Below are 18472 nucleotides of genomic sequence, written 5' to 3' on the forward strand. Positions count from 1 at the left end.
GCCATTATAATTATGTTTTGAAGACACCTATATTTTTTTTCTCACTAGAGGCTGATCAGTAAAAATGTAGGCTGGTTCTACCGATTTCTAAGCAATACCTTGGACAACTCATTCTTTTTCTGTAAAAGATAATAGCCATGTACACTGATTTAATTGATACCTTAGCATTTGGGTCGAATATGAAGGGATTTCCTTTTTTAATTTCAGCTACCGCCACAGGCGCACAGAGCAAGAAGAAGATGAAGAGCTACTGTCGGAGAGTCGGAAAACATCTAATGTGTGTATTAGATTTGAGGTGTCACCTTCATGTAAGTACTTCATCACATTGGTGAGTTCTTTTTCAATTTAGTTTTAGAAAAATTTTACTTGAATATTTTAATGAAAGTATGAAACGTCCTTGCATTTTTTCCCCAGATGTGAAAGGGGGGCCACTGAGAGATTATCAGATTCGAGGACTGAATTGGTTGATATCTTTATATGAAAATGGAGTCAATGGCATTTTGGCTGATGAAATGGTAAGGAATCAGTAGCTAAAACCACATTCTAAACCTGAGCTTACCTGCCCCCGCTCCCCGATGCCTGGAGGCTTTTTTAAAGTTGTTACCATGTAAAAGGTATTTTGTAGTCTTAGAGTTATTATTATTTTTTTGAGAGAGGGTTTCTCTGTGTTGTCCAGGCTTGAGTGCAGTGGTACAATCTCGGCTCACTGCATCCTCGACTTCCTGGGTTCAAGCGATCCTCCTGCCTCAGCCTCCTGAGAAGCTGCGACTCCAGGCATGTGCCCACCACACTGGGCTAATTTTTATTTTTATTTTTAGTAGAGACAGGTCTCGCCATGTCAACCAGACTAATTTTGAACTCCTGGGCTCAAGCAGTCCTCCCACCTCGACTTCCCAAAGTGTTAGGATTACAGGTGTGAGCCACAGCACCTGGCTAGAATTGTTTTGTTAAGTAACCGCTAGAACACAGACTTTCACAGGCCATAAAACTCTGCTTTCCTCAAGTGGTCCAAAAACCTTCCCTGTACTTTTGTTTTTGTTTGCAGTTTGGCTTCCAGGAAGCACAGAGTGAAGATGGATGCCCAAATTATGCCTTTATGTAACTTTTTAAAAAAAATTTTTTTGAGATGGAGTCTTGCTCTGTCACCCAGACTAGAGTGCAGTGGCACGATCTCAGCTCACTGCAGCCTCCACCTCCCGGGTTCAAGCAGTTCTCTGTCTCAGCCTCCTGAGTAGCTGGGATTACAGGCACCTGCCACCACATCCGGCTAACTTTTTTTGTATTTTTAGTAGAGATGGGGTTTCACCATTTTGGCCAGGCTGGTCTTGAACTCCTGACCTCGTGATCCACCCGCCTCGGCCTCCCAAAGTGCTGGGATTACAGGTGTGAACCACCCCCACCCTGACTTTATGTAACCTTTAATGGTCTGCCCCATGTGTCCTTCTGTCTTTTCCTATTCTTTATCTACTTGTCTTTCTTACTTTCCTTGTCGTCTCTTTATTTCTATTTTGCCATCAATTTATGTTCCATGTTTTGATTGTAGGCTACCTGAAATCCTTTTGGGAATAAAGCGGGGTATACAAACCAAGCAATACATAAATGACTGACTGAATATATGCATGTGTGAATGAATATCAATATTTTGACTTGTGAACAATCAAAAAGTGCATAGGTGGAATAAGGAACGAATAAAGAGTAATGCTGAATCTTGATACAGTACAGTGCATGGTGGGGCTTTGGAAATCAGTGAAGGAGTTATAAATGTGTAATAAAATAACCGAACAGGAAAAAGTAAGGCACGTAAGATGCCAATTCATCAGCTAAAGGGGGAATATATGAAGGCCTATATTTGTATTTGAAGACCAAATTAATAAAATGGGATTTAAGAGAGGGCAGGGAAAGTTCTAAATCCATATAACTCAATAATATTCGTATTTATGTGACTCTGAAACCATACTTGTAACCACTATTATCCAGAAGAGCCACATGATGATATGTGCCCTATGGCGTCTAGTATAGTTAGTAGTCAGTTGCATAAGTACTCATCCCTGGTTGAGCAACTGTTGGGTGTGTGGCAGAGGATCCCTTAAAGCAAGGGTCTGTAGCTCGTTATATTTAGGTATTCTGATTTGAAGACTATTGTCAGTTCAGAGGGGGAGGAGCTTGGTAAATTGGACAATGGAAGGACCAGGATTATTTGCCCCAAGCAGCTCTTGGCTGCAGCCTGTCTAAACATGAAGGATCTGGTCTTTAGTGATGTATTTATGCTACCAGATATATATAACATATGATATATAAAATATATATAAAATATAATATATATCTAGTATCAGCATAAATATATATTATACATAACATATATTTATATGTATATATATTTTTTGAGATGGAGTTTTGCTCTTGTTGCCCAGGCTGGAGTGCAATGGTGTGATCTTGGCTTACTGCAGCCTCTGCCTCCCGGGTTCAAGCGGTTCTCCTGCCCCAGCCTCCCAGGTAGCTGGCATTACAGGCGCCCGCCACCACGCCTGGCTAATTTTGTATTTTTAGTAGAGATGGGGGTTTCACCATGTTGGTCAGGCTGGTCTCAAACTCCTGACTTCAGGTGATCCACCCGCCTTGGTCTCCCAAAGTGCTGGGATTACAGGTGTGAGCCACTGCACCCAGCCAATACTAGATATGTTTTAATTCCTAAAAAATAGACACTTTAAGGAGTATAGAAAATTTGGAAAAAAATAAATAAATCACTAAAATTAAATTATACTTGTGCTACTTAGAAGTAACCACAGCTAACATTTTGGCATATTTCTTTTTAGTCTTTTTCTTCTGGTTGTACTTATTTTGTATAGTTGAAATCTTATTGTATGTATAATTTGGCATTCTGATTTATTTACATACATATTTTCCATGTAATTAAGACATTTTCTGAACATAATTATTACATAATAATCCTAGGGAGGTACCATAATTTTATTCAACTTCTCTCTTATTGCTGTTCATTTGGATTGCCTGATGTATAGTGTAAATAATGCCACTATAAGAATCTTGTAATTTAGTTTTTCTGTACCTCTCAGATTATTTCCATAGGATTCCTGGAAGTAGAATTACTTGGTTAAGGAATATAAACATTTTAAGGTTTTCATGTATAGTATTCATAAAAGTTGTCTCATTAAGTGACATATCAGATAGGACACAATCTAAAAAAAATAGCTTTAAGCAGACATTTATAAAAAGAAGTATATATCTTGCTCAGAGATAAAACCAAAAGCAGTTTTAAGAGGCCAAAAAAGGCTTAGTTCCCTTTCTTATGGGTTAGGTATCTGTTCATAGGTATTGAATATGTTATTTTTTAAAAAGTCCTCTGGAATTGGTGATCTCTCTAAGGTTCTTTCTGGCTGAAAAATTCTGTTCGTTTGTGGTTCCTAAGGTTTTTAAGAGTGTGAGATGCAAGTACAGAGCCACAAGCCCCTTGAGACACATAGTCTGAATATTTAATGTCTGGGCTGTAATAATGTTAGGAACAATAGGAAAGAAAGACCAGTATCTAAGCAGGCTGGCAAAGGAAGCGTGTCTTTGTAAAACAAACACACAGAAAATTCCTAACTTCAGAACAAGTAGAAAAATTATCTAGTAGATTGCTTGCTCCTTTAGGAGGAAAAATGTTCTAAATAGAAAGTTGCTTTGTTGAGCAACATTCTGACTGCAAGTTACTGGTTTCAGTTTGTGCTCACGGTAAGTACGATACTGAATTGGAATGATTTGATTATCTTCTTTAAAAAAGGTATTTGGTATTTTTACTTTTCATTGGTAGAAACATAATTGTCTTTGCGAGATAGTGGACAAAGATATTTTGTTATGTTGTTGCTAACAAGATGTTTCCATACAGAAAAAATGTTCATGGATTTTTTTCCTTGTGATGATAATGCAGGGTCTTGGGAAAACTTTACAAACAATTGCTTTGCTTGGTTACCTGAAACACTACCGAAATATTCCTGGACCTCACATGGTTTTAGTTCCAAAGTCTACTTTACACAACTGGATGAATGAATTTAAACGATGGGTCCCATCTCTCCGTGTCATTTGTTTTGTTGGAGACAAGGATGCCAGAGTAAGTGAGAAACGTGTAAAAAGACAGTCAAGAATAACAACATTTCTGGAGTTTAGTTACATATTATTGCTGTTAAAAACATCTGAGTTGACTACTACTAAGTAAGACTTAAGTTGTACGTACCCTAAGCTAGGCTCTGTTTTAAGTGTTTTGCATCTATTTAATTCTCACAACACTCCCATGAGGTAGATATATCACCTACTAATAATAGACAATCCATTATTATGCTTCGTCTACATTTGCTTTAACTAGTTAATTAACCTAAGCCGTTTTGAATTGTACTTTGAGTGACTTTTCATTAAAAACATCTTATTTTATTGACAGTATATCTCACCAGTGACTCTCATTTGTGCTATTTTGAAGCCAACAATATATAAATTTGCATGACTTAAAATTTTATATTTAAGTTTTTGCCTTTTGACTTGGTATACACACACGCATATGCATGTACACAACTGGAACCTCTTCTATATGTACAGAGAGCCTCGTGTTTTGTGTTTATGCATAGACACAGCTTTCAGTTTTGGTCTTTGAACAGAAAAATACATGTCTGTATATGTTATCAGGTAATATTAGAAACTGGGCATTTTTTGGGGGGGTGTTTAAATTAGCCATTTGTCAATCTAGTAGGCTCCAGTCATTTTAGGACTGTAGAATTAATCTAAAACTAATAAATTATGCAAAAATACTAAAATAATCAGCTTAGAAAGCATATTATTAAACTTTGTCTTTATTTTGCCTCCAGAGAACACAGTTTAGAGATGTATTCTGTTTTCCATATTTAGATAGGTTATCTAAAGATATCCTCAAAAGAATGGTAGCATAATGAATTACATAATTTTATCCTCATCATTTTGCTTGAAGAAAAATTACTTAAATTTATTTAAATTTAACATAAATAATTTAAATATTGAAATATTGAGCTCATAAGTTTGCAATTACAGGCCAGATTCTTCCCTATGCCTAATATTTCCCCAAAGCAAATTAGTCACTTAGAACTCTTTCTGGTCACCACTGTTACCTAATGTAATACCACTCCATATAAACTTTGCATTTCTAAAGTATTGAACTTTTGCTGAAATTATTTCTTAAAGATTAAAAGCAAAAGATACATATCTAGGTTTGTGTTTTCATAATGTCTCAGTATATTTATTTTATGACTGCCCTATCTCTGCTTCCTGGGGAGGCTGGGATTCTGGTGGCTTGAAAAATTTCTTTGTTTCTTTTTCCAGAGGCAGAGTCTCACTCTGTCGCCCAGGCTGGAGTGCAGTGACGCAATCATAGCTCACTGCAGCCTTGAACTCCTGGGCTCAAGCGATCCTCTCACCTCGGGTTCCTGAGTTGCTGGGACTACAAGTGTGCACCACTGTGCCTGGCTTTGAAAAATTTCTTAATCTTGAAAACCAGTCTTCAAAGTTAGTGTTTTTCAAATTGTGAGTTGCTACCCATTAGTGGGTTGTGAATTCAGCTTAGTACTTGGTGACAACAATTTTCTACAACATTGAGAGAGAATGGAATAGCAAATTGCAGAGTGTTTCATACTATAATAAGGATAAATATTGCTTTGAGAAACTCTTAAGTTGCCTCTTTCTGTGTACACACACTCAAACATATATGTTTATACTGGATTGCAATTCAAAAGGTAATTTTACTGTGGGCCATGGTCAAAAGAGTTTGAAAACCAATAATTACTAATTACATAAATAATAAATGTACCATGTTCAGCACTTAGAGATCGATGTGGATATGAATAGAGGAAGTCCAGATCATTATATATAGACAGATTTGAATCTTGGTACAACATAGGATAGATATGTTGGGTCTTTGTATTTTCCTGGTCTTCTGTAAACATTTTATGAAGGTAATATTTTAATAATAAAAATTTGATGTAGGTTATAATAGGCATTTAATTGAGTTGGGAGATTATTAGAGATACTCTTGATCCTGTCTGATTGATACCAGTGTGCTTTGTGGCCCCTTCCTTTTCCACGCCAGAGGTATCAAAGATAGTAGACATAGAAATGGGTTTGATTTCAGTCATGGCTTTGCTACTGATTATGTGGGGTTGACTGTCTTGAAGGGCCTTAATTTTTTCACCTCTAAAATGAGAGCTTTTGGATTATGTGACACCTTTAATGTTTTTTCAAGATGTTTAACTCTAAATTTATCCAATAGTTACAAAAAATTCAAAGGAGAGCTAATTTAAATTAAAAATATGCATTTGTTCCATGAAACTTGTAGGTGAAACCATCAAACTGAGAGCTTCACAAAATCAAATAAGGATAAGGTGTTAGCACGACTGAATGGGGTCTGGCACTCTACTCTTTATTTTGTCTCCTATTCCCTAATGTCTTTATTAAATTTATAAATGTGATCACTTCCCAGGGTGCAACTGAGATCTCTGAAAAGGCCTTTTTTTTTTATTCTGTCCTCCTCTTCAGTCCAGGTGATTCTCTTATACATAGTAGACACTCAGTAAATATCTGTTGAATGAGTCTGCAGTGTGTTTAGTGCATAGTTGTGAATTATGAAATAAAGACTTTGCAGGGAACAGTTAATTTTGTTTATGCACTGTAACTTCAGATTTATAAAACTTTTTTTTTTTTTTTTGAGATGGAGTCTCATTCTGTCACAAAGGCTTGAGTGCAGTGGTGACATCTCAACTCACTGCAACCTCCCCGCCTTCTGGGCTCAAGCAGTTCTCCTGCCTCAGCCTCCCAAGTGGCTGGGATTACAGGTGTAAGCCACCATGCCCAGCTAATTTTTGTAATTTTTAGTAGAGACGGGATTTCACCATGTTGGCCAGGCTGTTCTTGAACTCCTGACCTCGTGATCTATCCGCCTCGGCCTCCCAAAGTGCTGACATTACAGGCATGAGCCACCGTGCCCAGCCAGATTTATAATACTAGTCATCCTCTTCTTAATATAGATTTTCCTGCTTCCCATTAACTTTTGTGGTTTTATTTTGACCGATAACATCTGGAATTCAGCTCATACAAGTTAAAAATGCTCTCAGTCAACTTACCTACCATGTTGGCCACTGCCTGTGAAGACTTAAAAATAGTTTTAAATAGTCTCACTGTTTTCCATAGCCTCCTGTACTAGACAGAGCAAGTCCCCTTTATGAAATCACATTTGTAAACCTCATGGCAACATCTGGAACTTCACAAAAACATTAATGGGCTTCCATGACCTTTTAACAAAGTGTATGACTCAGCCCAGCTAGAAAATGAAGAAGGGACATACGAGAGTTCTCAAAAGGTTGGAATCATTCATGCACATTGAGTTCTTTCTATTTGTTCAAACTGTATTATGTTGGTAACTCTTGGATCTTGGCAAGAATATGTTGTTCAGAAAGAGTTATTTTGTCTATGTTCTTTTGGATGCCCCATGATATGAAGACAAGCCTAGTAACTTTGTGATTTCTGGTCATATGGACTTTTCTAGGTCATTGAATATGCGGTATTTCTGTAAGGGAAGCCTCTGTTTCTCTTCTGCTAATGAATATATTAGCAGATCATCCAGATAATTGACCACACAGTTATCTTTGGGCCTCAGTTTTCCCATCTCTAAAATGGATGAAACTAAATGATCCTCAGGGTCTCTTACAATTCTTAATATTTTCTTGATACTTTAATTCTGTGATCATCTTGTAACATCTTCTAATATAAATATATTCTAATATGAAGTATTTTATTTTGCATTAGGCTGCTTTTATTCGTGATGAAATGATGCCAGGAGAGTGGGATGTTTGCGTTACTTCTTATGAGATGGTAATTAAAGAAAAATCTGTATTCAAAAAGTTTCACTGGCGATACCTAGTCATTGATGAAGCTCACAGAATAAAGAATGAAAAATCTAAGGTAAGTTATCAATATCTTTATTAAAGTTTAATTACCAGATTTGTTTGTTCCCTTTTCTGTATTCAGAATAAAAAATGATGGAACAGTCGGGTGCGCTGGCTCACGCCTGTAATCCCAGCACTTTGGGAGGCCGAGGTGGGCGGATCACAAGGTCAAGAGATCGAGACGATTCTGGCCAACATGGTGAAACCCCATCTCTACTAAAAATACAAAAATTGGCAGGGCGTGGTGGTGTGCACCTGTAGTCCCAGCTACTTGGGAGGCTGAGGCAGGAGAATAGCTTGAACCTGGGAGGCGGAGATTGCAGTGAGCTGAGATTGTACCACTGCACTCCAGCCTGGCAACAGAGCGAGACTCTGTCTCAAAATGGAACATCGTGATTTTATTCATGGAATGTGAATGCAAATCTAAATTATTGAATATAAGACACATTAAAATTGAGCACAGTTTTTAATGTAAAGAAAATTAAGTGTTCCTTTGCTCTACCTCCTGTGTCTGTGTTATGCTGTAGTATTTTAATTTTGTTGAGAATATTTAGTGTACAAATATCATTTGTATTGATTTATTTTTTATTGAGGGGCTACCCTATATGTATTTATATGGATGAGAGAAAATAATTTCCTGGAATTATCTGACTTGTGTGAATTAGAGTGTGGTGTTAACATTGAAAAATATCAGTATTTCTTGCCATTCAATTCCATCAGCAGTAGGAAAAGCTTCAATTATGGTGAACCTCTCTTTGGATCACTGGGCTAATTTGGGAGAAACAGGGACAGAACTGGAGCAAAACCACCAGGTGGATTATACTAATTTCAAATTGGAACTAATATCTGACAAGAGGATGCATGTTAGAAATAATTTTATATTTAAAAGCATTATAAAAATGCATTTCTGTTTATATGATTACCATTTTTTTGTGCTTTTTGTGTCTTAATTTTTGTGGTCTTGTGTTTAGAAAGTTAATATAAGTTACTGGGAAAATCAGCTCAATTCTGGGGCTTAAAAATTGTGACCAGGCCAAGTTAGAACATGTCTAGGCATGTAGATGAATGTGGTTGGTGGGGAGATGGAGATTTTATTGTGTAAAATGGCTGACCTGGATTCCATGGAGAAGTTCTGACTGTTTTCTGTGAGCCCAAAATGGGGAAACTAAAATATTGAAGTTGCGGGGAGGGTCTCAGGTATAAATATGATTGCTTTTTTTTTTTTTTTTTTTTTGGTAGAGATGGGGTTTCACCATGTTGACGAGGCTGGTCTCAAACTCCTGACCTGAGGTGATCCACCTGCTTTGACCTCCCAAAGTGCTGGGATTACAGGTGTGAGCCACTGTGACTGGCTTGCATTCTTATAAGTATAGAAATGTTCAGTTTTGCCTTACTGCAGCTTTGTCACTTGAACTGGGGTATTTTTCCATAGAAAATTTTCAAGTTATATTGTAGTAAAAAATGTATTGGTTGGATAAATTACAGTATAACTGAATGTTGAGCATTCTAATAAGTAAAATAATCCTCATATGAGTATTGTTTTTGCAGCTTTCAGAGATTGTTCGTGAGTTCAAGTCGACTAACCGCTTGCTCCTAACTGGAACACCTTTGCAGAATAACCTGCATGAACTGTGGGCCTTACTCAACTTTTTATTGCCTGATGTCTTTAATTCTGCAGATGTAAGTTTAAGCCATACATTTTAAGTATAACTTTCTTATGTTCATTGACATGTGTTTTAAAACACTATAGATTGAAATTTATGGTACTTTTTAATTTGTAATTTTTTATCTGCATGTTTTGGTTTTCTTAGGAAAGAGTTCTTTAAAAGTTTTTAAATGGAGATCTTTTGAGAGATAGTATGCTTCTTGTCTTTGAGATTAACCTGCCTGTTCAACTTTGCCTCTATCACATTGCTCCTAAAACTTATGATGTGAGGCTGAGTCCATAGTAGTGCATTCAACATTTTATTTTCATTAAGTTGAAGTGGTTTGAAACATATTTCTGTATACTAGTTTGGCAGGTGGAAGCTATAAAATGATCTTTGATTATTGTAGGCATTGACATTTGGTGAGTGCTAAAGAGCTCAGAGTATGTGAAAGACAGCATATTGTGTAAATGTGTGATTTTTATATATATATATTTTATCATTAACACAAAATTATGCTAGGACACCAAACTAAATTGAAAGATTTAAGAACTTTGGTGCTTGATTTTTCCCATTATTGTTATTATTATTATTATTTTAAGAGGGAGTCTCACTCTGTTGCCCAGGCTGGAGTACCGTGGCGCAATCTCAGCTCCCTGCAACCTCTGCCTCCTGGGTTCAAGTGATTCTCCTGCCTCAGCCTCCCCAGTAGCTGGGATTACTGGTCCCCGTCACCACACCTGGCTAATTTTTTGTGTTTTTAGTAGAGACAGGGTTTTGCCATGTTGGCCAGGCTGGTCTCGAACTCCTGACCTCAAGTGGTCTGCCCGCCTCAGCCTCCCAAAGTGCTGGGATTACAGGTGTGAGCCACTGCACCCGGCCCCATTATGATTATTAATTAATAATAAAAAGTAGCAAGTTCAACCATAAGTTGGTTTGCACACTTTATTTTGCTTTTATTTGTTTTATTGTTTGGTAAAATTAACATTTTTATTAGCATTATGTCTTTGATTTTATATTCTACTTTTTAAACTGGACATAATATTACTACAGTATGGGGAAGCCTAATAAATATCTTTTAAGGAAAAAGTTGATGGAATTCTTACACAATGGGGCTCAAATTTTGTTAACTGCTCCAGTATTTTACCTATTTTCAGAAGTAAATAATAGTAGCCATCACAGCCAATAATATTTTTGAAAGTACTTTTTAAATGCATTATTTCCATATTGGTTGTGTAAGAATCTATAGAATATCAGGTATATTTTAAAAAACTGCACTCATTGGAGAATTTCCGCCCCTCTACAGGACTTTGATTCTTGGTTTGACACTAAAAATTGTCTTGGTGATCAAAAACTCGTGGAAAGACTTCATGCAGTAAGTAATAGCAGACAAGAACATTCAGTAATTAAATAGTGTATACAGATTGACCCAGCAAACAAAATGCTATAGACTCTGTTTGAACTTGTGTTTGCCTCTTGGCTCAATGTCACTGTTTCTCCCTCCCAACCTTTCTGACAGCCTCTTTTGTGTATTTTTGTTTTTTTTTCCTCTATGTCCTCAGCCTCTCTCTAGAACAGCTTTTTTGCCTTGGCTCTCCCCTGTGAACAATGTGGTCCTCTCCAACAGAGAGGCTGTTCCTGATCCCACACCCCACAGTTCCTCAGGATGGTATCGGTATTCTTCTAGTTCCCCCACTGCCACTTCTAAGCCACTGCTTCTCCACTGTCATGTACAAAGCTCTTCCTTTGAGGCCTAAGCTGTCTTGCAGTTTTACCCTCCACCCATTCTCTTTTCTGTTAATCTGTTCATCATCAGGTGGCTCCTTAACGTTTATTGTATGCCAGTTTTATATTCTTTTTTTCCCTTTGAGAGGCAGAGTCTTGCTCTGTCGGCCAGGCTGGAGTGCAGTGGCATAATCTCAGCTCACTGCAACCTCCGCCTCCCGGGCTCAAGTAATTCTCCTGCCTCAGCCTCCTGAGTAGCTGGGATTATAGGCATGTGCCACCTCACCTGGCTAATTTTTGTATTTTTAGTAGAATGGGGTTTCACCGTGCTGGCCAGGCTGGTCTCGAACTCCCGACCTCAGGTAATCCATCCGCCTGGGCCTCCCAAAGTGCTGGAATTACAGGTGTGAGCCACTGCGCCCAACCTTTTTTTTTTTTGAGAGAGTCTCGCTCTATAGCCCAGACTGCTGGAGTGCAGTGGCACGATCTCGGCTCACTGCAACTTCCACCTCCTGTGTTCAAGCAGTTCTCTTGCCTCAGCCTCCCAAGCAGCTGGGACTAACGGCACGTGCCACCACCCCCGGCTAATTTTTGTATTTTTAGTAGAGACAGGTTTTCACCATTTTGGCCAGGCTGGTCTCGAACTCCTGACTTTATAATCCACCCATCTTGGCCCCCCAAAGTGCTGGGATTACAGGCGTGAACCACTGTGCCTGGCCCCAACTTTCTATTCTTTGATCGCAACTTCTCATCTCTTTCTAGTACTTCCGTTCATGTTAATCCTTCTGTACTTGTCCTGTTACCTCACAGAGACCTCTAATCCCCAGACCTCTGCATTTTCTCCCCATGTATCAGCTTATTCCTGTTGTGACTTTTTTCTCTGTCCAGCAGTTAACTCATTTTCTGTCACTCAAACCATCTTTGGCCAGTACTCCTAAGCTCCCTTGCTCCCTTCTCCGTCTGCCATACCTGCCTAAAAACCGTAACCTGGAATAATGTGATGTAACTGTCCCTCTGTCTTCTGGGTTTCAATTTTGCTTCTGCCACTTACTAGCGGAGTGGACGTCTCTGTATTGGGGCTGCCCAACACTGGTAAAGAAGATTTCACAACTGCCCAGGTTGGAACCACTATGATTCCATGTTCTCTAACATAAGCTGAGATGTTGTGATACTGGTGATCCTTCAACATGACCTTCTACAGTCTTCTTCCCTGTTTCCTATAACAACTATTTCAGACCTTCCCCAGTCTCCCCAAGACTTCTATCCCAGGTATCTCTGCCCTCCTTCTCCCTCAGCAGGTAACATCATTCCTTTCTCAAAGAGAAAAAAGAAGACGTTAGGTAGGAAGTACTTCAAGGATGTCTGCCTTCTAAGGAGGCCTGCATCTGTGTTACCTTCTGTTTGAGTGGAAGAGGTGTCTTTTCTCTGGTTAGTGGCTAATTCTCCCATGTGAATCCTTTATCTCATCTCTTCCTATTCTTTATGGACTTTCCTCCATGATTTATCTTTTTAGCTGACTATATTTTCTACCTCTTTTTAATTGACTATATTTTCTATCTTTTTAACCGACTATATTTTCTACCTCTCCATCCAGATTGGGTCTTTACCCTAAGTGTAAACATGCTCAGGTATCTCCCTTATTAACTCCAAACCCGAACACGTACCCATCCACCCTCACACATATGCAAAACAGTGCTCCCTCAACACTGCGTCCCTCTGGCTGTGATTCCATTTTCTTCCCTTGATAGCTAAACTTCTTGAAAGAGTAGTTTATCCTCTCCATATCTACTCCCTAGTCTCCTGTTTACTCTTGAATCCATTGACCACTGGCTTCTATCCATTCCATACAACTGAAACTTATCTCACAGTGTCTTCAATGACTTTCCAGTTGCTGAATTCAGGGTATGCTTTTTGGTCAGTATCTTGGCTATTGCTTTGAAGCTGCTAACCATCTCTTCCTGCTGAAAACTCTTTCCTGGTTGGTTTCTACGATACTGTTCCCTTTTGGATTTTCTTTCACCCTTTGTACACCCCTGTCAGTCCCTTTTGTGAGCTTTCTTTCCTTGACTGTCTCTTATAAAGTTTAGTGTTTTATAGGGCTTTGTCTTTGACTTTCATACATACTCCCCCTGGGAGCCACGCCCATGGTTTTACCTACCACCTATATACTGATACCTCCTGAACTGACCTCTCTGTATCCTCCTCCTAAGCACTATACTTTCATATCCCCTTGCCTTCGGAGTCTTTTTGCTTAAGTATCTCACAGGCAGTTTAAACTCTGAAGGATATCTTTTAGAAATCTTTGAGGCTCACACCAGAAACCAGAAGTCTTCTTTTACTCTTCCCTTTTCCTTACCTCCCATAGATCTCTAATAATAATAGCTACAGTTTATTGTCTACTGTATACTTAAGTTCTACACATGTACTACCACAAATTTCCACAGCAGACTTGGAAATAGGTATCGTTATCCCCATTTAAAAATGTTTGACCAGGCACGGTGGCTCACGCCTGTAATCCCAGCACTTTGGGAGGCCGAGGTGGGTGGATCACGAGGTCCAGAGATTGAGACCATCCTGGCCAACATGGTGAAACCACATCTCTACTAAAAATACAAAAAATTAGTTGGACGTGGTGGTGGGCGCCTGTATCCCAGCTACTCGGGAGGCTGAGGTAGGAGAATGGCTTGAACCTGGGAGATGGAGGTTGCAGTGAGCCGAGATCTCGCCACAGCATTCCAGCCTGGTGACAGAGCAAGACTCTGTCCCCCCCCCTCGCCCCCACCCCCAAAAAGTTTGGCGGGCTGGGCATGGTGGCTCACGCCTGTAATCCTAGCTCTTTGGGAGGTCGAGGTGGGCAGATTGCCTGAGCTCAGGAGTTGGGCAACATGGTGAAACCTCATCTCTACTAAAATATGAAAACTTAGCCAGGCGTGGCGGTGTGCGCCTGTAGTCCCAGCTACTTGGGAGGCTGAGGCAGAATTGCTTGAACCTGGGAGGCGGAGGTGGCAGTGAGCCGAGATTGCCCCACTGCATTCCAGCCTGGGCAACAGAGCGAGACTCTGTCTCAAAAAAAAAAAAAAAGTTTGGCATATACACATATCATATATTTGTTTTTGGATGAACCGATGAGGAAATAGGCTTGGAAAAATTAAGAGTACTTTCCTAGGCTCACAACAGCTAGTCAGGACTGAGCTGATTTTAGAATTAGCTTGATCTGGGTTTGAATTCCACATCTACCACTTGCTAGCAAAGTTCCTTTGATGAACTTACTAAAATAGACTGATAACATTTCCTTGAGACCATCCTGGCCAACATGGTGAAACCACATCTCTACTAAAAGTACAGATTTTTGTAAGGATTAAATAATACATGTAAGGATTTATTGTAAGGAATTACAATATTTATTTTATTTATTTATTGTAAGGATTCAATTTATTTAATTTATTGTAAGGATTAAATAATACGTGTAAAGTTCATAGTATAGTGTCTGGCACATTGTAGGTAGGTACTCTATAGATTGTAGCACTATTTTCTTGTGATAGAATCTGTCTTCCAGGTATATACTGATTATTTTTATCTCGTTTTCTCTATTCATCTATATTTTCCTTCACATTGAATATTTTCTCCTCATTTATATATTTAACTACAGTCATGCACTGGCATAACAACGTTATGGTCAACGATGGACCGCATAGATGATGGTGGTCCCATCAGATTATAATGGAGCATATATAGAGACCTGATATATGGCACTTGATACTGGCATTGCAGATCAAGTAGGGGAAATGATTGATAGTGAGTAATGGTGCTGGGAACTTGGTTTTCTATATGAAAAAACAAATAAATACATATGACATATAGGTTTGTGTAAGAACACTCTATGATCTTAGCACAATGATGAAATCACTTAACAACACATTTCTTAGAACATATCCGCATCATTAAGTGTCACATGATGGTATTTGAAATGACCCGCATTTTTATTTCATTTTTGAAGACTCCCTGATCAATACTCTGACTTCAGATTTCCTCTCAGGTTTAAAAATCTTGTTGTGGGCTGGGCGCAGTGGCTCGCACCTGTAATCCCAGTACTTTGGGAGGCCAAGGCGGGTAGATCACAAGGTCAGGAGTTTGAGACCAGCCTGGCTAACATAGTGAAACCCTGTCTCTACTAAAGATACAAAAATGAGCCAGGCATGGTGGCGCATGCATGTAATTCCAGCTACTCAGGAGACTGAGGCAGGAGAATTGCTTGAACCCAGGAGGCGGAGGTTGCAATGAGCCGAGATTGTGCCGTTGCACTCCAGCCTGGGTGACAGGATGAGACTCTGTCTCAAAAAAAAAAAAAAATCTTATATTACAGCAGCTTTTTTTTTTTTTTTTTTTTTTAAAGGGTTCTTTAGTGCTTATTCAGCCACCAATAGTCTTGTCTTAATTTTTCATGTATTTTGTGCCATGAAGTCATGAATGCCTACTTTAGGTCCCCTATTCTGATTTTCTAATGGACTCTTGCTTGGTGGTTCTTTACCAAGAAAGTTGGCAACTGGTATTGGTAGTGTTTGTCGGACTTTGCAGTGGGAAGTAAATTTCACATTAATGTTGTTGATGAAATACATTATTAATCATATTAAATGTTTCATAAACTTTTATAAAAATGATCACCTTTTAGGTTTTAAAACCATTTTTGTTACGCCGTATAAAAACTGATGTAGAGAAGAGTCTGCCACCTAAAAAGGAAATAAAGATTTACTTGGGGCTGAGTAAGATGCAACGAGAATGGTGAGCTATTTCATTTCCATTAAAACTTATTTGTATGCAAGAATTTACTAAAAATTAGCTTTGTAGTTGTTCAGTTATGCCGTTAGTTCAAAAATTACATTTTATATTTAAATGGCAAGTTAAGTAGTTCAGATATTCTCAGAGAAAGTTTGTAAGTATTTTATTTAACCTTTTGAAAAGAGTATAGGTTTTGGAGTCTATAGATCTGTGTTTGAATTCCATGCATTACCACTTAATAGATAGTTATGTTGGGCAAGTTACATAGCCTAAATTTCCATTCTGTAAAATGAGGATAATAATACTTGTGAGGATGATGTTAGGATTAAAGGGGGGTAATGTCAGTGGCATACTTGTTAGTTAAAAAGCATTCTTTTAAAGCATTCCTTGGCCAGGTGCAGTGGCTCACATCTGTAATCCCAGCACTTTGGGAGGCCAAGGCAGGAGGATCGTTTGAGCCTAGGAGTTCAAGACTAGACTGGGCAACAAAGTGAGACCCCATCTCTACAAAAAATAAAAAATAAAATTAGCTGAGCATTGTGGCACACACCTGTGTTTCCAGCTACATGAGAGGCTGAGGCAGGAGGATTACTGGAGCCCAGGAAGTCAAGGCTGCAGTGAGCCATGTTTGTGCCACTGCACTCCAGGGTAGGCGACAGAGTGAGACCCTGTTTCAAAAAAAAGCATTCTTTTTCCTTCAGTGAAAATGGTTATAACCATATTACTAGTGATGATGAAAATGTTGGTGATTGTGGATATTACAAAGATAGAATCTGGAATGGTTAGATAAATGCAATTAAAGCAGGAAATTGACAAGGGAAGTCACAAGGAATCATAAATGGGAAGTGTTAACATAATAGTGCTGCTAATAGGAGCAAAATGTTATGTATATAAATACAGTTAGATCATGTATAAAATATATGATTTCTTTACTACACAAGCCAGTATAGGGTAGAGATTAAGAGTATATTCTTTGGACTCAGACATAAGATCACAGCTTGGTTTTGTCCCTTCTGTGACCCTGAGTAAGTTGTTTAACTTCTCTTAGCTGCCTTAATTTCTATCTGTAAAATGGGGATGATACTAGTAAATACTCAGAATTGTTATGAAGATTTAGTGGCATAATTCATATAAAGCCCTTGACATGGTACTTGGCACTTGCACTCAGCAAAAGTTGATAATTATTATAATTATATATTATCACTGATCAGGTATCTATCTATCTATCTATCTATCTATCTATCTATCTATCTATCTATCTACACACACATATAAGTCTCTGTTTGTAGGGGTGGAATTGTAGAAAAGAGAATGAAAAATGTTTATAGGATCAGAAAAAAATGACCTGTGAAGACAGGTATAAGAAATTGAAATTGTTTCTAGTTCAAACAAGTAAATGTTGGATGTCAAATTCAGGCACATGCTGTAGTTATTAATAATTAGCAGATAGAATTCTCTAAATAATTATCAACTGATGGCAATTTCTGGTCATGGATAAAGCAGGAGGAAACAGGTTTATAAGCAGCACATAAGTTCACATGTTCAGATATTCATTACTTTGTTGGTTTTGCCCATCAGATTTAATCTCAAATCAAATCTTGTTTATCTTCAAACAGGAATCTAATCTGATGGCCAAAGGAACATTTCTTTATGACATTAACTTTCTAGTAATTGATGAGTAATTATAGTTTAAATTTTTAGGTATACAAAAATCCTGATGAAAGATATTGATGTTTTAAACTCTTCTGGCAAGATGGACAAGATGCGACTCTTAAACATTCTGATGCAGCTTCGAAAGTGTTGTAATCATCCATATCTGTTTGATGGTGCTGAACCTGGTCCACCTTATACCACTGATGAGCATATTGTCAGCAACAGTGGTAAAATGGTAGTTCTGGATAAACTATTAGCCAAACTCAAAGAACAGGGTGAGTAATAAATTTTTAAATTAGCATGGAATAAATTTATATTAATGACTTGTATATAAATAAAATTTTTCCATATTCATTCACTCAGTTATTTAGCAGACATTGTTGAGTACTTACCATTTGCCAGGAATTGTCCTACGGGCTGGGTGTACAAAGATGAATAAGACAACAATCTTTGCCTTGGATAAGCTCACAGTGTAGTGAGGAGGAATAGTTGCAATTCATTGTGATAAGTGCTAAGATATGTTGAGAAACTGGGAGTTGGGAAAGTCTTCACAGAGATAACCTTTGAGGAGAGCACTGGAGAATGTGTACGAGTGAACCATAGGGAAAAGGAGAGGAACGGTTTTCCAGGGCAATGAAACAGAGGTGTGAAACAAGGGAACAGAGAGAGCATATGGTACTTGGGGTAGAGTGGCAGTTGTTGAATCTGGAAAGATGGATG

At 38.3% G+C, this 18472-nt stretch overlaps 1 protein-coding gene across 6 annotated transcripts in view; it reads left to right on the forward strand.

Annotated features, from left to right (window-relative positions):
- The window catches only part of SMARCA1 (SWI/SNF related, matrix associated, actin dependent regulator of chromatin, subfamily a, member 1), a 77868-nt gene that overhangs the window by 7425 nt on the left and 51971 nt on the right, over positions 1-18472 (forward strand). For all 6 annotated transcript variants that reach the window (XM_009198229.2, XM_009198230.2, XM_003918254.3 and 3 more), the window contains exons 4-11: positions 208-308; positions 415-515; positions 3926-4105; positions 7813-7968; positions 9501-9632; positions 10905-10973; positions 15993-16102; positions 17801-18027. In XM_009198229.2, the coding sequence (XP_009196493.1) occupies positions 208-308; positions 415-515; positions 3926-4105; positions 7813-7968; positions 9501-9632; positions 10905-10973; positions 15993-16102; positions 17801-18027 (1076 nt within the window). The remainder of the gene's footprint in view (positions 1-207; positions 309-414; positions 516-3925; positions 4106-7812; positions 7969-9500; positions 9633-10904; positions 10974-15992; positions 16103-17800; positions 18028-18472) is intronic.

The sequence above is a fragment of the Papio anubis genome, chromosome X (genome assembly GCF_008728515.1).
Source record: "Papio anubis isolate 15944 chromosome X, Panubis1.0, whole genome shotgun sequence".
NCBI lineage: Eukaryota > Metazoa > Chordata > Mammalia > Primates > Cercopithecidae > Papio > Papio anubis.